The sequence below is a fragment of the Lepidochelys olivacea genome (assembly GCF_965140295.1).
Source record: "Lepidochelys olivacea isolate rLepOli2 genome assembly, chromosome: 5".
NCBI classification, from domain to species: Eukaryota; Metazoa; Chordata; order Testudines; family Cheloniidae; genus Lepidochelys; species Lepidochelys olivacea.
This window is the reverse complement of record NC_140415.1, coordinates 121,219,588-121,242,933: the sequence shown is the minus strand read 5'-3', so window position 1 is coordinate 121,242,933 and position 23,346 is coordinate 121,219,588. Positions and strand designations below refer to the sequence as shown.

Below are 23,346 nucleotides of genomic sequence, written 5' to 3'. Positions count from 1 at the left end.
TTTGAGCTAAAATCATTTATTAACAACACAAACAAATTAAAATATTAACATGGCAATTTTAGCAACTGTAAGAAAGTCATGGCTTAGAAGGATAAGAAGTTACCTTTCCCGTTTTGCTTTTTTAAAAAGTCAGCAGTATAAACATTAGCATTTCATTTTTATGTTGTATTCTTTAGCAATCAAGCTTCACTCAAGTATTTTCAATTGCTTTTTGATACAACATTTAAGAACTCCATTAAGCAGTCCCTATTCTCCTACCTTACTGAAATTTCACACACACATTTACATGATGTCAGACTACAAGGACCTGCTTCTCGTTTTTAAGGAATCATGATAGAAAGAAAAAAGCAGATTTTAAAAATGGAGGAAAACACTGAATTGTGAGTAGGACACATACAGAAGTAGCAACTGTTCATGGTCAGCCCGGCTTCAGCCAGTTCAATGGCAATGCTTTGTCTGAATAGAGGACAGAGTTAGAATTTCACGTATGAAACAAAAAAGGAAGGTACGTAGGATAAAACAGAGGAAGTGTCTAGCAATGAACAAGTGGAAAGACAAAAGTGAATGGATATTTAGTCCAGATTTCTCTTTAGAAAACCAAGAATAATGAGAATTTTCAATATGAATTACAATTAGAGAATATATAAAATAAAACTGGCCAGAGTATTCACCAACTCCCTCATGCTCACTTCAGGGTTTTTTGGGTTTTTTTTTTTTAAGTTGGCCATTTAGTAATGTGTTTTATGATGACATTTCCAGTCTCTTCAACATAAAGACAAGAAACACAGGACATTCCAACAGAAAGTGCTGCAGGTGGAAGTTTGCTCTTCAAGCATCCACATAGGGTCTGGGTCTATTCTTCTGTTTTGCCTTGTCAGCTTTTTGCTGTGCAGATACATTACTTCCATTCTGTGCCTGAGTATATCGTGCCACAGTGGATACACCATCTACAAACTTGGTCTTGTAGAGGACATTTGCATTGTTGAACATCCCATCCTTCAATGATACCACAATGAACTAAAGAAAGAAAAAAGTTTCCACAGCATGAACACCATATCTGAATGTAAAAGGACAATAGAGATTTTAAAATTAAGATTGATAAAGCTTTCATAAAGTCATATAGGTATGGAAATAGTCTAAAAGCAACAGTTTAGATACACTGCTCCATTTATGCTAATTAGCTACTGTCCTGAGCAGTAGTTCTCCAGGAACGTTCTGAAAATGTCACCTGAAACCATAGCAAAATAGAAACCTCCCCTGCCCAAAACAGAGAGACAAGATATAAGGCCAGTTCTAGGGTTGGGATTGATTGGGCAAAAAAATAAGGTAAGCCCCATGTATTAGGCCACCCCAAATTAAGTCCTTGATGCTGAACAAGGCCCTTTCATTTCAGATCAAACCATGACCAAACAACCTGTAACTAACAGATATGAGGTGAGCCTCCTGCCTCGTAGTTGGGAAGGGCACTTAACTCTCCCTTGTGACAGCCAGAAGATAGTTCTCTCTTCTTCAGTCCTTCCCACTTTGCATGGGTGGGTTTCACAGCAGCACTTTGCTTAGACCTAGGCAAAAAACACTTCACGGATACAGCTACTACAAGTAGTATGTTCAGAGCTCTCAAACTGTGCAGGTGAGAATCTAGTCTCAACAACAGGAGGAAGACAGAGACCAGACTGGGGAGTTGGGGTGAGGTATGTCAAAAACCCATACTGATTCTGTTTCAGATTGTGTGTGGTTTTCCTATAAAGAACCCTTCATGGACCACATGAACACACAGGATCACCAGAACAAACTCCTCCAGCTCTATACGTTTTCCTGCCTAAGTTGGAATGATATGAAGATTCTCTCCACTGATTCCTGGCACACTTCATAAGGGCCCAAAATAGAAGAAGAGAAGCTATACTTTTAAAGTGGGAATCCTCAAACCTCTTTAAAAAAAAAGTGTGGACCTTATCTTAACAGATGGATTAATTCACGGACAGAACCCTTCCCATTTGCTGCTATGTACCAGCTCTGTTGGTTACAGCAACTGGTTACAAAGAAAAACAACACGAGGAAAGTAATGAGTTTTACACTAGAAGGCGAGAGGAAGACTAGAACAGGACTCCGTAAAAGTGTTTCACAGTCTGCAGAATCATCACTGTGACCTCCATGTTTTAGGCCTCATGAATCCAGAATATCTAAGCACCTTACACTTCCCAGTTGTATACTCACACTATCTCGGAGAGCAATGAACTACACAAACAGACTACCACATATTGTTATTGGCAAGATCATACCTGGGAATGTCTGAAGTGAGTGCGAAGCATCTGTCCAATGTTCTGTGTGTGAGAAAGATCAAGGGCTGCATCTACTTCATCTAAGATGTAAATTGGAGCAGGTTTGAAGAGAAGCATGGCTAAGATCAGGGACAAAGCCACCAAAGATCTAAAAACAGACCAAAAGACAGTTAATTCTGTGTAAGCTACAGGGGAAAAAATATTCTCTCCCCACTTTGGCTGCTCCATCAAAGCACAGTTTTGCTGCAGCAAGGACATTCTGTGAACATAGACAGATACTAGAAGCTCTGGAGCGGTAGGCCAGATAGCTAATACCATGGTTTGATATACTGAAACTCAGATTTCTGCCCAAAACTTAATGTAAGATATAAAATAACCTTTCAACATTTGACTGGTTGAATTGTTACTTTGAAGTTCATGCTGTTTTACCCATTTCCAATTGTGAGTTTTGCTACATTCTCATTGGTCTACATTGTTGCTATGTTAGCCAGTAGCTATTCTGGATGATTCTCTCCCTTCCCCTCAAGAGGATCCTCTGCTTCCTTCACCATGCTCCCACCAACATTCTCCTAGTCCTCCAATTGCCAGATCTACCTTTAAAAGACACTGCTTAGCTTCTGGCAGAGAATGGTATTCTCTCCACAGCAACTTACTCCCCACTTTAATATGCTAGAGAGGTACAGAGCTTTCAGTGCCATGGTGGTACATCTTTTGAACCAGGAGAGGAACACATTATATCTAGGAGCCAGAGACTACAAATCAAACATGGGAATAGTATTATCAATTCCTCAGTACTATCCATTATTTTTACAGTTATTGCAACTCTCTTGTAATTAATTTCACTTATGCCACTTCTCTGCAGGAGCACAGTTTATCTTAGTAGCTGTGAAAAGCAGTGTACTATTATTTAAATTTCTCTTTGTTCTTGAATGTCTCCATTATGTAGATACATAAAGGTTAGCTCAGCACTTTACGTTACATGCTCTGGATGTTAAAATGTGAATTGGTAAATACATCTATATTTTATTTAAGGAAAGCAAAACCCTCTACCTCTGGGGAAAAAAGAGGACCAAACCTGTGTGGCCTATATCATCAGGACACCCTGCAAGATGGAAAGGAAAACAAAAGCATAAGAAAAAAAAAAAAAATCACACCAACCTTTGTCCTCCACTAAGTTCTGTTAAATTTTCCTTCCAGGTATTTCCTAAGGCAACCTTGAATTCCAAACCATCTAGGACAGTTTGCCCCTCAGGGGCTGCCAGCATAGCATTGGCCCCAGGTAGAAGAGTAGAGAAAATTGAACCAAAGTCTTTGTTCACCTACAAATCAGACCACCACAAATATTTTCTAAAGGCCTTTGAATTATGAACTATTGCTGTATACTTAAACTAATATTATAAACAAACACTTCATTTCTGCCCCATTGAGTCAGTTTCTTTTAACCTGATGGAATTGGCTGTCCAACACAAGATTAGCATGTGCTAGATGGTGAGAAGACAGACTGTACAGAATCCTCTCTTTGTTACATAATTCAAGACAGAAACACGGTCTAGATCAGAGGTCCCCAAACTGAGTGGCACGCCCCAGGGGGCGCAAAGGACTGTTTTGGAGGGGGATGCAGCTGGGACCAGGATTAGCCCCCACAGGAGGCAACGTGGGAGTGTCACCCAGCTCTGCTCCTGGCCCAGCTTCGGCCCCTGCCCCCAGCTGTGCCCAGCCTCAGCCCCTTTACTCCTGTCCGCGTACAGTCCCCCCTGAAGCTGTGATCTCACTCCCGGCTCTGCTGATCATAGGTAAACAGACAATGCCTTAGAGTACAAATTAATGGAAAAAAGCAATAATTGGTTTTACTTTTAATCTTTTCAATTTTTTTATTTGTATTATTGTAGCACCTAGGAGCCTCAGTCATGACCAAGACCCTGCTGTACTGGGCACTGTACAAACACAGAACAAAAAGATGGTCCCTACCCCAGGAAGTTTATAATATAAACAGAAGCCAGGAGACAACAGATGGATATAAACAGACTGACCATTGGAGGAGTACAAGGGAACCAACACAATATTGACTGGCATCATAGTAGGCCAGCAACCTAACTGTTGTCAAGTTTTCTGTAGACATCACAGCAAAGGAGTTTTAAGGAGAGATCTGAAGGACAAGTAACTTTTAATGGATGTTTATGGGGGTTAAGACACTCAGGTGCAAGAAGCAGCACAGGAGAAAGCACAAAAAAGGTACTTATGTGAAAGGGTGCTTATTTGAAAAATCTAGCAAGTGGGCAATAGAGGTTTGTACTAAGAAAGGGCACAATTATGTCTATATGGACATAAGTGTCTTGCATATGCAAAAAAATTAGGGCTATCGATTAATTGCAGTAAACTCACATGATTAACTCAAAAAAATTAATCGTGATTAATTGCAGTTTTAATCACACTGTCAAACAATAGAATACCAATTGAAATGTATTAAATATTTGGATGTTTTTCTACATTTTCACATATATTGTATTCTGTGTCATAATTGAAATCAAAGTGCATATTATTTTTGCTTACAAATATTTGCACTGTAAAAATGATGAACAAAAGATAGTATTTTTCAATTCACCTCATACAGGTACTGTGGTGTAATCTCTCTGCCGTGAAAGTGGAACTTACAAATTTAGATTTATTTTTGTTACATAACTGCACTCAAAAACAAAACAATGTAAAACTTCAGAGCCTACAAGTCCACTCAGTCCTACTTCTTGTTCAGCCACTCACTAAGACAAACAAGTTTGTTTACATTGACGGGAGATAATGCTGCCTGCTTCTTATTTACAATGTCACCTGAAAGCGAGAACTGGCATTTGCATGGCACCTTTGTAGCCAGCACTGCAAGATATTTACGTGCCAGATATGCCAAACATTCGTATGCCCCTTCATGCTTTGACCACCATTACAAAGGACATGCATCTGAGCTGATGACGCTTGTTAAAAAAATAAATGTGTTAATTACATTTGTGACTGAACTCCATGGGGCAGAATTGTATGTCCCCTGCTCTGTTTTACTCACATTCTGCCATATATGTCGTGTTATAGCAGTGTCAGATGATGACCCAGAACATGTTGTTCATTTTAAGAACACTTTCACAGCAGATTTGACAAAACACAAAGAAGGTACCAATGTGAGATTTCTAAAGATAGCTACAGCACTCGACTCACAGTTTAAGAATCTGAAGTGCCTTCCAAAATTTGAGAGGGACGAGGTGTGGAGCATGCTTTCAGAAATATTAGAAGAGCAACACTCCGATGCAGAAACTACAGAACCCAAACCACCAAAAAAGAAAATCAACATTCTGCTGCTGGCATCTGACTCAAATAATGAAAATTAACATGCATCGGGGTCTGCACTGCTTTGGATTGTTATCGAGAAGAACCCGTCACCAGCATGTCCCCTGGAATGGTGGTTGAAGCATGAAGGGACATACGAATCTTTAGTGCATTGGGCACCGAAATATCTTGCAACGCCGGCTACAATAGTGCCATGAGAACGCCTGTTCTCACTTTCAGGTGACATTGTAAACAAGAAGCGGGCAGCATTATCTCCTGCAAATGTAAACACACTTGTTCAGCCAATCACTCAGACAAACAAGAAGTAGGACTGAGTGGACTTGCAGGCTCTAAAATTTTGCATTTTTTTGTTTTTGACTGCAGGTTTTTTTGTACATAATTCTACATTTGAAAGTTCAATTTCATGATAAAAACACTGCACTACAGTATTTGTATTAGCAAAAACAACGAGGAGGTGCCACCGGACTCCTCGTTGTTTTTGCAGATACAGACTAACGCGGCTACCCCTCTGATACTTGTATTTAGGTGAATTGAAAAACACTATTTCTTTTGGTTTTTTTATAGTGCAAATACTTGTAAAAATATAAAAAATAAATATAAAGTGAGCATGGTACACTTTGTACTCCGTGTTGTAATTGAAATCAATATATTTGAAAATGTAGAAAACATCCAAAAATATTTAAATAAATGGTATTCTACTATTGTTTAACAGTGCAATTAATCACAATTAATTTTTTTAATCGCTTGACAGCCCTAAAAAAAGGAATAAAGTTGATCTTCCATGTTTAGAAAAAAACACTCTAAATGTGAAAGCTAAATCTGAAATAACGTACCTTTTGCCAGGCAATGTTCAAAGCTTCATTTTTCTTTTGGTCAAGCTCTTCAATAGTTGCAAGTATTTTAGACTTGTCATTCTCTACAATTCTTTTTCTCTTCATTAAGTCATTATACTGGTTCAATTAGAGAAAATTGGTCTCAATTAACTTTGTACTGGATATGTTTGGCTGTAATCCTGTAAATACTCAGATGCTTAACTTTAAGCATGTGAATAGGCCTACTTAAAAGAGTAAACTTAAGAATGTGTGTATAACTTCTTGCAGAATCAAGGCTTTCAGTAATTTATTCTAAAATATATTCTAGAAATTTGCTACAACAATTAACAAAAGGGTGAAACTAAACCCTGAGGGACACTTCTCTCCCTCATGTGAATAGTGGGTCATTGTCATTTTTACCTATTAATTGGTACAAAAGGATAATTTCTCCTAACTGCAAAAAATGCACCAACCCTAGCCAACTATAGTGATACTAAAATGTCAACTGGCCAATTCTTCCTGAAACACCATGGACTACAGCCCATATTTTTGGCAAGGTTTTCATTTGGATTTAATACTCAATCAAGCATTGCAGTAGACATAGTAATGCTGGACTGATATACTCAGACTTAGAATGGAACTTTTTAGAAGGAAACTAACCTTTTGTCACTGAAAGTCAGGATTTTCCTGAATATCAATTGCTGATGCACAGTCAGTTAAAAATATATTAGCATCCAAGAATAAATAAAATGGGTCATGCTATTGACTTCTGAATTAGACAATGTGTAAAGCTTAAGCAAACCACTTTACTTCTGTGGGGCATTGAATAGTACTGTGCAGGTGATAGAAATTACACTGCCCCTAAACAAAGAGATATGCCACAAATTGTCCAGACTCTTGAGGTTAAAGCAAGAAATCTTTACCCTTTCTTCTGCCTCTGAAAGCATGTTCATAGCTCTCATATTGACATTTCTTCCCAACTTCTCTTTTTTTTCCTGTAGTTTCTGCAGCCTCTGGCCTGCTTCTTTAGGATTGTTAGTTTTAAAATCATACGCTGTGTTAGGCTGGCCAAAAAGTTGTTTCTCTGAAGCTATCCACTCATAGTCTTTCAACAGTTTAGCCACCTGGAAACATGCACAAATGTACACATGTTGAGAGCATTTACATGAAAAATATCAGCATCCTAAGTTGTTCTACAACATTAAACCTCAGTATACAAAATGCAGCTTTATTGAGCATCAAAAGAACACTGGCTTGTATCAAGTGCTGAAGAAAAGTCAGGAAGGTCAAAACATGAGGAAAGTTCTCAATGCTCTGCCACTGTGTCTCCAAGTCAACCTTCTTTAATAGGTACTTGGTTTGTCCGACAGATATGACATCTGCTTCATTGGTGGTCTCCCATACTGACATGCTCTGTTTGCCTATGGGACAATGTATGGATAAACACTTGTGACTTTTCCCTCCTCTGAGATGTTTCTCAGAGTTCAGGATGTACCAGTATAACAATGCTTATTAGATAAAGGAGAATATTTCGTGGCCCATGGTGACTGAAATAACCACCTCTGGTTACGGAGGCAAAGACGGGTAGAGCTCTGGGATACCTTGGCAGCAGCATCAGTAGTTTCTCGCTTGTGTTTGTTTATGTTATGTTCTAGCTCTTTAACCTTAAGCTGTGATTCATTATTTTGTTCTCTATATTTTACAGCCTCTGCAGATTTGTCTTTAATTTCTTTATCCTGAGCTGTGATTACTTCCTTTTGCTTAGCCAGCTCCTCCTGAGCTTTCTTTACAGATGCCTGGAAAACAAAGGAGACAATCACTTCTCTTTTTTAAGCAATGCATATTATACCTTTATTATGAATCAAGGAAAATGACTAGAAGGAAAAAAGGGGAAAATACAGAAATTCTTTGAGGGTGAAATTCAGTCAAAGGATAAAAAGGCTGCAGAAAGGTCCTATAGGCTATGAACTTCCTGTGTGGTGGGAGGAAAAATCCATATCAAATTGAATAATCTATAGTATGAGGTTTAATAGTCTTCCTTCCCAGCTACACACAGATGGAAAAATATCAGAACCAAGTTGTCTTTGGTATCGAAAGTACCTCCGGTTTTGCCAGACCTACCTTTGTCTTGGACACCTCAGATGCCATAGCATCAATCTGATCCTGGTAGGATTTGATAGCTTCATTCACAGCCTCAATCTGTTGTTTATAGGAGGCCTGTTCTCGCTTTAGCTCTTCTAATTCCAGAACTAAAGCTTCAACTTCCTAAACAGAGGACATGTTGAAGACATATTAAGGACTACACTTGAATAGAAAGATTTAATATTCAGCTTGCTTCTGAGTAAAGGCTGCAGAAGAAAGGTTGAAAGTCAAGGGCGCCACAACCACAACTAGAATATCATTATAATCAGACAGCCGCACAAAGGGAGGATGGAGCATAATTATGATTCTAGAACAAATCATGTATCACCAATTTCTATGCATGTCAATGACTACAAAATAATATCCATGTACTGAAACTAATAAGGTTTAAGAGAATCATAACCCTCCACATTCACTTCTGCTCCACTGCGGCCATTTTTCAGGATGGTTAAACTTGCTACCAACAGTGCTGTTTTACCTGCTGCTTTTCTTTCATTTTTTTGCTGGAAGCATCGGCCCTTTTTTTGGCACCATGTAGCTTCTGCTGGGCAGCTTCCAATTCTCTCTCACGCTCCACTTCGGCATTTTTAATTTTGTTCTCCAGCACTTTATATTTTTCTTCTGCCTTCTTTTGGATTTCCTTTGTTTTCTTTAGTGTCTCTTCACTTTCCTCTGAATCAAAAAGTATAGTATTGAAGCTGAGAGTTCTTCCAGCCCAACGAAACTTCTACACACAAACTTATAATTTAGGTGTCAAATCAATTTTAACAAAGGCTTAGTACAAAAAAAGGGCTAATAAGAATTTTTACTAAGTGATGAGATCAGCAATTTCAGTGTTCCCTTGTTCATGGGTCAGTGTAAATGTTGCCCAAATACTAACAGCACAAATAAAATATATGGGAGGATAAAGCAAGATTGAAATTCGTTCATTAAGTTAAACAAAATAAATAAGCTCTCCCTTTATATGCCAGATAAATTATACATTTTACATACCACAAGATGAACAAATTCATTCACTGAATGGTAGTCTACCAATCTTTGGCATCCTATCAATTCCTTCATTCCTGACAGTGTTTGAGACACTCCCACTACATCTGCCTATTTCTTCCTCTTGAACCCGTATGCTTTTGCTATTCCTTCTTTCCAGATCTCCTTTATCTGTGTGAAAACTAATATTTTTCAAATAATTTCTCAGGATTCAAACTATGTGTAGTGCAAATCCTAAATACAAAAAAATTAGCAACCTTAACTGTATCCTCATTTTAGTCAGTCTATTGTTATTTTAATTTGTAACATCTTTTGTATTTGTTAAACAAAAATTCCTACAAAACAAGTTTCAGGTTTTTAATGGCATCTAAAAGCTATTAGCTTTATACAATCTCAAAAGCAAATAAAAGGATTCCACTATGAATAGCCAAATAATGTCCTTCACATTTTCAGCAACTTGCCATCTCACCAATGGTTTTCTTAAGGGTGTCCAGCTCCTCTTGCTGTTTGTGATAGGCACTTTGCTGAAGTTTGGTTTGCAATAGCTCTGCTTCTTCTGATTTCATCTCCCACTGCTGCTTCAGTTGGCGATATCTTAGCAGATTATAGTAGACATAATCAGATGTGTTCGCGTGATAAATTACAGGCATACCACTTACGTAGGGTACATAGAGCTTTATATTTTCGAGCTATACATGAGATAAATTGACAAGTATTTATATTTCCATTTTACAATGAGGAGAATTGAGGCTGAGGATCAGCCATGAATTGGGAGTTTCTGCCTTCAAACCTCATGCCATATCCTTTAGGATAATATGACGAACATTTACACATCTGCAATGATAAATCCTGTATAGTTTCACCAATTATGGTAGAATTCCTTTTATCTGAATGGCCTGGGGGACATCCAAAACATTTGGATAACTGGACACTCGGATAAATGCAAGTGCTATTTTAAACTGGAGTTTCATATTTTCATACTGCAGTGATGCCAGTTCCTGAGGATGGAGGAAACAGGGAAGGAAAGGAGCAGCTGCAGAGGGCAGGGGTCTCCTTGGTGCTGCTTGAGTGCTTCTTGGCACTAAGAGCCCCAGGGGAAGGAGCTAAGCATAGCCCGTGCTATTTGTACTGGTGGTTGTAGAGCTGGGGGCTGAGAGTGCCTAGTGCTGCTTGAGCACTTCCCATGAGGCTCCTGTCTTTTGCAGCAACTTCCCCGCTCCTTCTTTTCTCTCTTCCAGCCTTGGGGACTGGCATGAAATTGAAACTTACAATAGCATGCTCATGTATATGAATGTCTGATTATCCAAAGGCTATGTTGGGGACACACTATGGCTGTGGATAACTAGGATTTTCAGATAAATGGAAAATGTTTGTGCAAACACATTAATAAGAACATAAACCTTACTAGAGCTACTTATCAGTGGCTTAATTAAACGGACTCCTCTTAGTGGGCATGCAGCAACTGCACTATTTATCAAAAAGCAAATAAATGAAGATATCTAAATGACAACTAAATCTTTTTAGCTGTACAAGAGCAAATTCTAGATGAAAGTGACATAGAAACATTAAAAACTAAGTTTGAATCTGGTTTGCTCAGTTTATTTGTGTTTTGGGAAAAATTAAAATGGTTGAAACGGGGTTTGAAAAATAAGTACAACATGTGCAAAGTGTACTTTATTTTTAAGGACTCTTATTTGCCTACGTATATTTCATAGAAGACCTTTAAATAAAAAGAAAGATTCCACAATTATTTTTAACTGAAATTCACACAGAAATATTTTCTAAGTAAGATCTAATTTAAATTCCCAAATAGCAAATATTTGGGGGGATACTGTTGTAATTTCAGTGTTTTTATAACTCTCACCTACTCTGATTTTATTCTCTAGAAGCTGAAATTCTGGATAGGAGTTACAGAATAGGACCACAGGAAAATCATTTGGCACTTCAGTGAATAGGAAAAGCAGAAAACTGAATACAGTTTTCAGGAAAGCACCAGTGTGTACTAAAATGCTATTTTCCCAAGCATAGCAACAATATAAGCTTTTATTGCTACTATTTTCCTGCAGATGCTGTCCAGAAATCTCCTTGCCTCCCCATGAAATTGTGTAGTGAAGTGGCCACACTATTCTGGCTTTCATACAAAACCTGATCTGATCCTCTGTGCTCCTACAGTATTATATAAATATAAATAAAAGAGAAAAAGAACTTATACAAGCATCTATATTGTAACCCTTACTTTTCAGCAATGTTCTTTAAGCTTGCCAGCTCCTTTTCTACTGTGTCTAGCTCAGACTCCTTTGTTTTTAATTTTTCTTGAATATCTTTCATTTCCAGAAGCTTGGACAAAACAGGTGTAGACTGTGAGCGTGCACCTGATTAGTGAAAGAAAACAGAAAGCTGAGATTATTGATTGCCTACCATTAATTTCTTAAACTAAAGGATGCGTTTAAAAATTGGGCATGAGAGACAGCAGACATGAGAGAACAAAACTAGAGTTTCTAAGAAAACCAAAGATTTAACATATAATAGTTCTCACACAGTCAGAGACTATTTTCTGACTCTGGAACTAAAGCATGTTTATCTACAACTATTTTTCTAGATTTCCTGGAATAGAAGTATTACTGGAATCTAGTATTACTGGACTGGAAACTCTCAATGGAACTCAATCCAACTTTTTATGCTATTGTTTAACAAGTTGGGCAAAAGTAGGGTACAGTAACTCCTCACTTAACATTGTAGTTATGTTCCTGAAAAATGCTACTATATATAAAACACACAGTGTAAGTTTTAAACAAACAATTTAATACTGTACACAGCAATGATTGTGAAGCTTAGTTGCGGTGGTGAAGTCAGAGCGTGGGATATTTCCCAGGGAATGCCTTGCTGCTAAATGATGAACTAGCACTCAGCTGACCCCTTAAGGGTTAATACATTGTTGTTAATGTAGCCTCACACTCTACAAGGCAGCACAAATGGAGGGAGGAGACACAATAGATGCATGGCAGTGGCAGCAAACATTCCCTGCGGAAACTGAACCCACGCTGATGAACCCACACTATCCCACTGGGGTGCACCACTCCCTCCACTTTCCAAAGTGCGGGGGGGGGGTGTGCATGTGTGCGAAAGACAGACACACACACCGTGTGCGAGTGTGAGAGAGAGACATGTAGCATGCGCGTGTGTGAGAGAGCGAGCGAGCGAGACATGCATTGTCCCTTTAAGTATGTTGACTCCACTCTAAGTACTGCCTTTTTCAGTAGATCAACAAGTTGAGACAGCAGCTGCTGCCAGCAAGCTCCCACAGTCCTGAGCCCTGTCCTGTGTCCCCCTGCTCTGTGGAGATGGAGGGCAGGAACAGGGGGACACCCTTACATCAGTACCCCTCTTCCCCGGCACAGCAAGCAGGAGGCTCCAGGGAGCAGCTCCAAGGCAGAGGGCAGGAGCAGCACATGAGTGTGGGGAGGGACACTTGAACTGCCCAGCAATTGATAGCCTGCTGGGCGGCTGCTGCACAGGGAACTTAGGGGAGCTGATAAGGGGGACTGCTGGCCCACCCTGGTTCCAAGCCCCCACCAGCTAGCTGCAATGGGCTGCTCTTCCTGCAAGCAGTGGACAAAGCAGGCGGCTGCCAAACAACGTTATAAGGGAACATTGCACAACTTTAAACGAGCATGTTCCCTAATTGATCAGCGACATAACAATGAACCAACGTTAACCGGAATGACATTAAGTGAGGAGGTACTGTACCAGTCTTACTGGATTATTTAATTATGTAATTAATACATTTGTGGGTTTAACTGAAATACTTAATTGAAGATATTTTTTTCCCTGTTAGATGGACTCCCCCTCCTGGTTAAACCTTATGACATATGTTGTTTTGGTAGCAAACAAAAGCTGGTTTATTTTTCCTGGATTGGAACTCCGCGATCATCAGACTGATATTTGTCTGTTACATTTGTAAACAGATTATCCAGCACATTTCACGTGCACAGGGAACACAATACAGTCATAACTTTTAATTAAAATAATTTAAATAAGGCAAATAGTTTTGTTCCAGTATTTTCAGTTATGTCTTGCAGAATTCTTTGAATGGCCAGGGACTAACTGGGATTTAACTTTAAGTAGAATACATCTTCAGTCAAATAGATTTCAAAGTTATCCAGTGTAAGGTTCTAAATACAATTTTACTGTTGGCATTTGTTAAAACATCTAAAGCAGTACAATAGTCAGCAGAGATGATATTGTAGGGGAAAAAAATAATGATTACCTCCACTCAGAGTCCCCTGAGGGTCAAAGGTATCTCCTCCAAGAGTGACAGTTCTTTTCATTATAGTTTTGTCAAAAGTCACTTTCTTGGCATTATTCATGTTATCACAGACCAGTGTTGTTCCAAAGACATATTCCATTGCCTTCTGCAGTTCAGATTCATATCCAATCAGAGAGAGGGCCAAATGCACATTATCAGCACCAACCTAACAGTCAAAGGAAATGGTATTAGTGTTCCACAAGAATTAGATAAAGAGTTTTTAAATCCAGTTTCTTGCTCCCCTTATAAAGGTTTTGTAACATATTAGAATTCCTCAATACCATGTACGAATACATCAGCAGCAAGTGTCTTTGAACTATTGACTGTAGGTAAAAACCCTGACTCAATCTCTCCCCTTCTACAGTCAGAGTACTAACAGGCAACACAATCAAATGAGTTCAGCAATGCATCTCTCCCAGACATTATTTGGTTCTCTCCCTTCTTTGTGACTAGCAACACAAAACTTTATTGTTCTGCTCAGTTTCTCCTTCCTCTATCTAAGAGTCAGCTCAGTTCTTTGCCCCACTCCCACTCAGCCCATTGTGCTTTTGCAGAATGGTAACCTTTAGCTAACAAAGCATGTCAATTTTAAGTAAACAAAATAAAATAAAGAAAAACATACACAGCGAAATAATGTATCTAAAGACATACCAAGCGTTTTGCTGCCATCACGGTTTCTTGCCTAATACACTGTGATGAAATTTTATTTAGTGGAATTATGGTGTATCGACGCTTCAGTTCACCTTTTTCTAGCAGTTTTTTACCAACCACCTAAAATTTAGAAAAACATTTTTACATAAGGGTATCAAAACACACGTCAAATTGTGAAAACTAAGACAACTAAAAAAATTTCTTACAGGAATGATACACATACTGGAGAGTTTAACATTTGGCCTAAGGACGCATAACTCCATTGACCTATATTAATTCATACTCACTAAAGGTAAATTCACTACTTGCTAAGGTATCTGCTGAAGGATATCCTATTGGTATGGGCCAAGATTTTTAGTGGTGACTAGGGATTTGATGGGCCTTAAATTTGGGGGTGGGGACCAACTGGAGATACCTTAAAGGGGCCTGATTTTCAGAGTTCAGGTGCTCAGCACTTTCTGAAAACCTGCACCCTTTTAAAGTGTCTGAAGTTGAGACCCCAAGTCACTAATTGCTTTTGAAAATCTGGGCCTTAATGCACAAAGTTTTAACTACACATCTCTCAGGAGTGTCCATAGAAGTTGCATGACTAAATCACAGGGTTGAATACAGCCAAAGGGATGTACTCAAAAGTTATATGTTAAGAAACATACCTCTGTGTCCACCACAATGTTATAGAGTTTTCCCCCAGCTACCACTTCTAGAGCTGTTGCTGTGGAGATCTCTTTCACGGTGATTAGAGAGGCAACAAGCCCTTTGATATGGGTTGGGTTCCAATTTTTTTCTGGATCCCTTAAAATAAATTAAAACTATATGATAAGAAACATAATTTGTATGCTACGATGAAAACAACTTATGACAAACGCTGAACCCACATATATTAATATAAAAATTCCACAATGTACAGAGATATAATATTCTGAAGCCACAGACAGCTAAAATTATTTTAAAACTTCATAACAAACAAATAAGGTTTTCCAAGTAAACTGTCAGCTGTGGAATAAATAGAAGAATCCTGCCTTCAACATTGCCTCAAGTTGTTCATAAAACTTGGCACTACAAACAGTTATGCAGAACTGACTTTATTAATAAACTAACGAAATTTGGGAGCATTACTAATATTTCTAATTTACGGGCATATTTTGGCGTTAAATTAAAGTTACATGAAGCAAGTCTATTCATTAGGTACGAGGTATAAATCTTTCATTAAAGTAGTTTTTTATATAGTTACATGAAAGAGGTTTGGGGAGATGATGAAGTTCATGAAATTATTTTTTTCTTGAATGTAAGAAGTTATTGAATTTTTATCATTTACATGTTATAACTAGACTTTTAGATTTGAATGAACTTGTCAAAGGTACTATTTAAAGAGGCACACATACAAAATTTAATAATATAATAATGGATCATAGCAAACTTTAGACAAAAAGATACAGCAAGTTTCTCTAACTGAAAATACTAATACCTACGGATATTTAAAGAAAACTGCATTTCTCAACAGTGACAGTATAAAACTGATCAGTAATTAGCTGCTACAATATTGCTATGGGAAAAGGATAACTAATCGTTTTGATGCTATATCATCAGAAATTAGCAGGTAACATTAACATTTGCAAGCATTTAATAAATGCATCTGCTGTTTTCACTTTCACTTGTCCCAGTGGATAGTGCACCAGACTGTGGCTCAGGAGACCTAGCTCTGCCACTGGCAGGATGGACCTTTGGGCAATCATGTTACTTCTTCATACCCCAATTTCCCCATCTGTAAAAAGTAGATAATGATATTTACCGCCTTTGTAAAGTGCTTGGACATCCATGTGTAAAAAGAGCCGTGTAAGTGCCAGGTAATATATTATTGTCCTAAATACCCAGGCAGATTAATCATGCCATAACTGAAAGTCAGTAATGGAAAGGGAAGCAAACTATTTATATACCAATAGCAAAACAATGACTTCCTGAATTGTCATCCTCCTGAGTTCTCTAGAAACTTCTATAAAATTGTGTGGACTTTTATTTTTTTAAATAGATGTTTAGTGAACATTAGAGTACAATTCTGAGGCCTTACTTATATTCAAAACGTAGACTGGGAAACTTGGCCATTAAGGCTTCATATAACTCTCTCAACTGATCGACGTCACGAGACAGCTCTCTCCGTTTTGCTAAAAGAGTTTCTTCTTTTTTGTCTAAAAGAGCCAAACAAACATATCACTGAACTTTTTAGTCACACTCTTTGCAGATTTAGATATGAAGCAGTTTAGAAGCAGGTACACAGCAAGTAGCCCAAGGCATAATGAGAAGTCCTTCCTTCTTCCAAGATTCTTACAGCTATAATTTAAGCAAAATATTGGCACCCAAATATTCCAAACAGACATAAATCAAAAACTTGGAACTTAGCAAGCTTCAATGAGATTTATAGAAAAACAATAATTGGTACTTTTAGCTAAATAAATGCACTTTTTGCAGTGAGGACATACACAAAAAATTCCAAGACACTTTACCTTGCTTAGGACAACATTTTCCAACTTAGGTGCCTAAACTAAGGCACTTAAACTGGTTAGATTTTCAGAAATGGCAAACACTGGCATTTGCTATTGACTTTGGGCTGGATTTTCATTTACAGTAGAGCCCCTGTATACTCTGGCTCTGCATTTGCACTGTAAAGGGGCCTCAAATTGGATGTGAGTTATACTTAGGTTGACAGAGTGGTGTGAAGGTGCCTTAATGAAAATGCATCATTGCCCTTTACTGGGAAGAGGTTGGGGGAAAGTTTTAGTCTGGTGTCCCAATTTAAATACCCAGAATTGTAAATCTTGGCCTATAAGTTTAAACTAGTATGCTTTTACCTTCAACATGCAATCATACAGCCCCAACCTGCAGCCCAGTGATCTATGAACTCTGACCTGCTACAAGTAAGAAAGCTGCATATTTTCCCATCTAATTCTATTGTACTAGCTCCACTATACTAGTAACCATTCATTAAAATGGCAGAAATATTAATTTCTTCAGAGTTCTCTTCCTATATTTTCAGGCTCTTTCTTCACACCAGGTTCTTCTAGATCGTCCTAGACTTCCACCCATCAATCCCAAAATTGCTATTCTTGCAGTAAGTCAGTACCACAAACCTTCATAGTTTAGCTTTTTCATTTCATTTTCTAGTTTTTCTTTCAGCTTTTTGACAGCTTCAAATGCTTCTTGATCTTTCTTGTAGCCACTATCCATCTTTTTTACTTCTGCTTGTTTTGTCTTTAATTCTTGTTGAGCATGTTTCAACTTCATTTGAGCCTATAGTGAAATACAGGACAAATACAGAACCTGGAGGTTTTCAAATAGTATGTTGTATAGATTTAGAATGTCTACATTATCAGTGTGCTTGGGTTATCATTCAGGATCCTTATCACTTACAGTAGTGTCAAATAGCATCCTTGGCATTTAAAAACACAGTGCAATAGTAGATGGGGGAGAGAGTCTGGAAATAAAAATATTATATTGTGCATCTCTCTGTTATTTTAGGTCATATATTAAAAGGCAGGATGGGGGAAGGTTTCAGAGAGGGTAATGAATAGGGTTAGTAAATGAATGAAAAGGAGTAGGCCCCCTTTAGGGTTTTTCAAAACCACATTTCTTTAGATGAGTCATTGACCACATTCCTCACTAAGGACTAAGCATATATTAAGTTTGAAGTTTTAATTTAAAACATTGCATTAATATGCGGCTCCTTGTATAGGCACGGACTCTGGGGCTGGAATTTACAGGTGTCAACTTTCCAATGGGCCAGGGGGTGCTCACTGCTCAACCCCTGGCTCTGCCACAGGCCCTGCCCCCACTCCACCCCTTCCCGTCCCCTCCCCATAGCCTGCCATGCCCTCGCTCCTTCCCCTCCCTCCCCCCCCCCCCCCAGAGTCTCCTGCACATCAGAAACTGCTGATCAGGAGGGATGCTGATCAGGGGCTGCTGACATATTACTGTGGCTCTTTGGCAATGTACATTGGTAAATTCTGGCCCCTTCTCAGGCTCAGGTTGGCCACCCCTAGTTTAGTATGAATGAACCAAATGACTATTATTAAGGCTATATCTTCATTAGAAATGCTCCAAGAGTGCCACTGTAGCACTTCAGTGTAGACACTCATTACAGCGACAGGAAGGGTTCTCCCATTGGTGTAGTTAATCCATCTCCCTGAGAGGTGGCACGTAAGTCAACAGAAGACTTCTTCCTTCGCCCTTGTGCTGTCTACACCGAGGGGTGGGGTGGTTAGGTCAGCTTAACTACATCACTTACGGATGTGAATTTTTCACACCCCGAGAGACGTAGCTCCGTCAACCTAACTTTTTAGTCTAGATCTGGCATAAATTAGAATACCAACATATCTTGCCACAGATCTGCATGATTTAAAATTAAGATTAATCTTTTCATGACTACCAGGACCAAAATCAGGACTTTCAGAGCTTCCCCCCCCCCCTCACTAAAAACACTGAGTGACAAAGAGAACAAGTAGCCATCTACTGAGCAAGACTGATCAATGAATTTTTATAAGTCTGGTTTTCATATATACAGTGGATTTAGGGCTTTAATATAGCTTGAACTGGTTACATTTAATTTTAAACAATTAATGTAAACATAAAAAAATAAATTACAGGACATTGACGTTGAAATTAAAAGCACCGAGTACCATGACTTTCTTTTTTAAATCTAAAATTCTAATTTTTGTATTTTTTCTCATGTCAGTGCCATGGCTTTTCCTAATGTATGTTAATACAATATGCTATCATGCACTGCCTGTTACAGAACATCCCTGTAAAGCATTTTTTGATAACCAAATGGAATGTTGCTGAGCAAGCTTTTCAAGACAAAGTTCATAAAAACATCAATGCTTGTTTGGGACATGGTTAGCTTCTATTCTTACCTGCTTAGCTTCTATTCTTACCTGCTTAGCCTCCGTTTCTGCTTTACTAATGTCATTCTTGCACGTCATCATCTGTCCAGCAAGGGTTGCTTCTTCACCATCTTCATTGCTGGACAGACCCGCAGATACGGCATTAAAATGTTGCTGTGCAGCAACCAAAGCATTTGTATCTTTATCACTTGCCTCCTGCAGAGCATTGAGCCCATCTTTTATCTTCTTTACTTCCTTCTCCTTGGCCACTAAAGCCTTAGAATCCTTTAGCAAAACAAATCAGATCAATCAGATTCATTTGAGAGAGTAACATCAACTTGAAATCTAAACAGTATTGAAAAATAAGTTACAAATAGTTTAAAGTATTAAGTTCCCAAGCCCCCTTGCCAGTCTTTGTGGTTGTACAATCATATATTTATATTTTTTAAATGTTTTCTTGCCCCTATTCTTGCACGAAAGAGCCACACACAGAGGGCAAATACAAAGTGTTGCACAAAATACACTGGAAAAATAAATTACTGTAACTGATACAGATGAGAGGGGAAAAGTTTTTAAGTATTATATCTTTTTACCTGTTACTGTTACCAATGACAGAAATGTGAACCTTGACACTCATTTAATCTTCAGAGCATCCATATTCTCATAGAGCACATATTTTAAAGCTATTGTGATCCTCCCTGAACTTCATAAAAAAAATAATACTAGCTGAGGGGGCCTATTCTGTTCATGCACACACCTAATTCCTAATGGGAAATATATTCTTTATATGAGGCTACACATGAACACCAAGTTTAAAACAAAATCTGTCTCTCAGGTGATACTGAAGGGGGAAATCAAATCTTTATTAAAGGGCAAGTTTAGACTACTTTATATAATACATGATATTGTAAAAAGGCAATGCCACTTACTCTTTATCTCTACAGAATACAGATCCTGGACTTCAGAAAAGCAGACTGACTCCCTCAGGGAACTGATGGGCAGAATCCCTTGGGAGGCTAATACGAGAGGGAAAGGAGTCCAGGAGAGCTGGCTGTATTTTAAAGAAGCCCTATTGAGGGTGCAGAAACAAACCACCCTGATGTGCAGAAAGAATAGCAAATATGGCAGGCAACCAGCTTGGCTTAACAGAGAAATATATGGTGAGCTTAAACACAAAAAGGAAGCTTACAAGAAGTGGAAACTAGAACAGATGACTAGGGAGGAGTATAAAAATATTGCTTGAGCATGCAGGGATGTAATCAGGAAGGCCAAAGCACAATTGGAGTTGCAGCTAACAAGGAAGGGTAACGAGAAGGGTTTCTACAGGTATGTTAGCAACAAGAAGGTGGTCAGAGAAAGTATGGGACCCTTACTGAATGGGGGAGACAACCTAGTGATGGATGATGTGGAAAAAGCTGAAGTACTCAATGCTTTTTTTGCCTCGGTCTTCACAGACAAGGTCAGCTCCCAGACTGCTGCGCTGGGAAGCGCAGTAAGGGGAGAAGGCAAGCAGCCCTCAGTGGTGAAAGAACAGGTTAAGGACTATTTAGAAGAGTTGGACATACACAAATCCATGGAGCCAGATGCAATGCATCTGAGGGTGCTGAAGGAGTTGGCTGATATGATTTCAGAGCCATTGGCCATTATCTTTGAGAATTCATGGCAATCAGGGGAGGTCCTGGACAATCGGAAAAAGGCAAATATAGTACCCATCTTTAAAAAAGGGAAGAAGGAGAATCCAGGGAACTACAGACCAGTCAGCCTCACCTAAGTCCCCAGAAAAATCGTGGAGCAGGTCCTCAAGGAATCCATTTTGAAGCACTTGGAGGAGAGGAAGGTGATCAGGAACAGTCAACATGGATTCACCAAGGGCAAGTCATGCCTGACTAACCTAATTGACTTCTATGATGAGATAACTGGCTCTGTGGATATGGGGAAAGCGGTAGACGTGATATACCTTGACTTTAGCAAAGCTTTTCATACGGTCTCCCACAGTATTCTTGCCAGCAAATTAAAGAAGTATGGATTGGATGAATGGACTACAAGGTGGATAGAAAGCTGGCTAGCTCGTCGGGCTCAACGTGTAGTGATCAACAGCTCAATGTCTAGTTGGCAGCCAGTATCAAGAGGAGTGCCCCATGGGTCGGCCCCATGGGTTCAACATCTTCATTAATAATCTGGATGATGGGATGGATTGCACCCTCAGCAAATTTGTGGATGACACTAAGATGGAGGGAGAGGTAGATATGCTGGGGGTAGGGATAGGATCCAGAGTGACCTAGATTAATTGGAGGATTGGGCCAAAAGAAATCTGCTGAAGTTCAACAAGGACAAGTGCAGAGTCCTGCTCTTAGGATGGAAGAATCCCATGCATTGCTACATGCTGGGAACTGACTGACTAAGCGGCAGTTCTGCAGAAAAGAACCTGGATTACAGTGGATGAGAAGCTGGATATGAGTCAGCAGTGTGCCCTTGTTGCCAACGCTAACGGCATATTGGGCTGCATTAGTAGGAGCATTGCCAGCAGATCGTGGGAAGTGATTATTCCCCTCTATTTGGCACTAGTGAGGCCACATCTGGAGTACTGTGTCCAGTTTTGGGCCCCCCACTACAGAAAGGATGCGGACAAATTGGAGAGAGTCCAGCGGAGGGCAACGAAAATCATCAGGGGGCTGGGGCACATGACTTACGAGGAGAGGCTGAGGGAACTGGGCTTGTTTAGTCCGCAGAAGAATGAGGGGGGGATTTCATAGCAGCCTTCAACTACCTGAAGGGGGGTTCCAAAAAGGATGGAACTTGGCTGTTCTCAGTGGTGGCAGATGACAGAACAAGGAGCAACAGTCTCAAGTTGCAGTGGGGGAGGATATTAGGTAAAACTATTTCACTAGGAGGGTGTTGAAGCATTGGAATGGGTTACCTAAAGAGGTGGTGGAATCTCCATCCTTAGAGGTTTTTAAGGCCCAGCTTGACAAAGCCCTGGCTGGGATGATTTATTTGGGGTTGGTTCTGCTTTGAGCAGGGTGTTGGACTAGATGACCTCCTCAGGCATCTTCCAACCCTAATCTTCTATGATTCTATCCTTGTGGCGCCCTGGCATGTTTATGCCATACATTTGTCCCAGCGCTCTTATCCCTCTTGGACATACATTACAGAAAAGTAATAAATAAAATCACAACATACAGCTATTATATATTACTGAAGATGTTTGTAGTGCACCAGTTTAAATATTTTCCTGAAGTTTTAAAAACAAGGGCCTTACTGTTTACCTCCTCCATGCTTTTTACTAATTCTTTACATTTCTTCTCTTCATTTTTAAAGTTTTGCTTCTTGAGATCAAGAGCACTTTGTGCTTTTGTATCAACTCTCTGAGTTTCTGCAAGAACATCTTCCAGTGAACGGAGTACACCACCAACTTCCTATAACCAAGGCAAAAAAAAAATGTAATTCATACTACAAGAAACCTGTATAATAATCATATGATATTGTACATTCTATTCAGCTGCATTGAGGAAAAAAAAAGAAAAAAAAAAGAGATTAAAACCAAATTTCCTTACCACTGTCACTTAAAATTCTTTTAGTTTTAATCATTATAATTACAAATAGGGACCTATCAAATTCACGGCCCCACTTTGGTTAATTTCACGGTCATAGGATTTTAAAAATCGTATATTTTAAATCTGAAATTTCATGATGATGTAACTGTAGGGGTCCTGACCCAAAAGGGAGTTGGGGGGAGCACAAGATTATTGTGGGGCGGGGAGTGTTGCAGTATTGCCACTGTTATTTCTGCACTGCTGCTGGCAGCGCCGTTGCCTCCAGTGCTGGTTTCCCATCCAACAGACGCCACTCTCTGCCTGCCCAGCTCTGAAGGCAGCAGCGCGCAGTAAGAGTAGCAATACTGCAACCCTTCCGAACAATAACCTTGCAACCTCCCCCACAACCTCCTTTTGGATTGGGACCCCCAGTTTGGG

The 23,346-nt window shown here is 39.2% G+C and overlaps 1 protein-coding gene across 4 annotated transcripts in view; it reads right to left on the bottom strand.

The window, feature by feature from the left end:
* The window catches only part of SMC2 (structural maintenance of chromosomes 2), a 32,203-nt gene continuing 8,857 nt past the window's right edge, over nt 1-23,346 (bottom strand). For all 4 annotated transcript variants that reach the window (XM_084629110.1, XM_084629109.1, XM_084629107.1 and 1 more), the window contains exons 9-25: nt 22,642-22,791; nt 19,427-19,660; nt 17,627-17,786; nt 16,570-16,687; nt 15,158-15,296; nt 14,505-14,624; nt 13,815-14,019; nt 11,784-11,919; nt 10,017-10,141; nt 9,039-9,232; nt 8,540-8,683; nt 8,020-8,214; nt 7,342-7,542; nt 6,440-6,556; nt 3,438-3,598; nt 2,280-2,427; nt 1-1,017 (exon numbers count right to left, since the gene is read on the bottom strand). In XM_084629110.1, the coding sequence (XP_084485236.1) occupies nt 829-1,017; nt 2,280-2,427; nt 3,438-3,598; nt 6,440-6,556; nt 7,342-7,542; nt 8,020-8,214; nt 8,540-8,683; nt 9,039-9,232; nt 10,017-10,141; nt 11,784-11,919; nt 13,815-14,019; nt 14,505-14,624; nt 15,158-15,296; nt 16,570-16,687; nt 17,627-17,786; nt 19,427-19,660; nt 22,642-22,791 (2,736 nt within the window). In that variant the 3' untranslated portion in view covers nt 1-828. The remainder of the gene's footprint in view (nt 1,018-2,279; nt 2,428-3,437; nt 3,599-6,439; nt 6,557-7,341; nt 7,543-8,019; nt 8,215-8,539; nt 8,684-9,038; nt 9,233-10,016; nt 10,142-11,783; nt 11,920-13,814; nt 14,020-14,504; nt 14,625-15,157; nt 15,297-16,569; nt 16,688-17,626; nt 17,787-19,426; nt 19,661-22,641; nt 22,792-23,346) is intronic.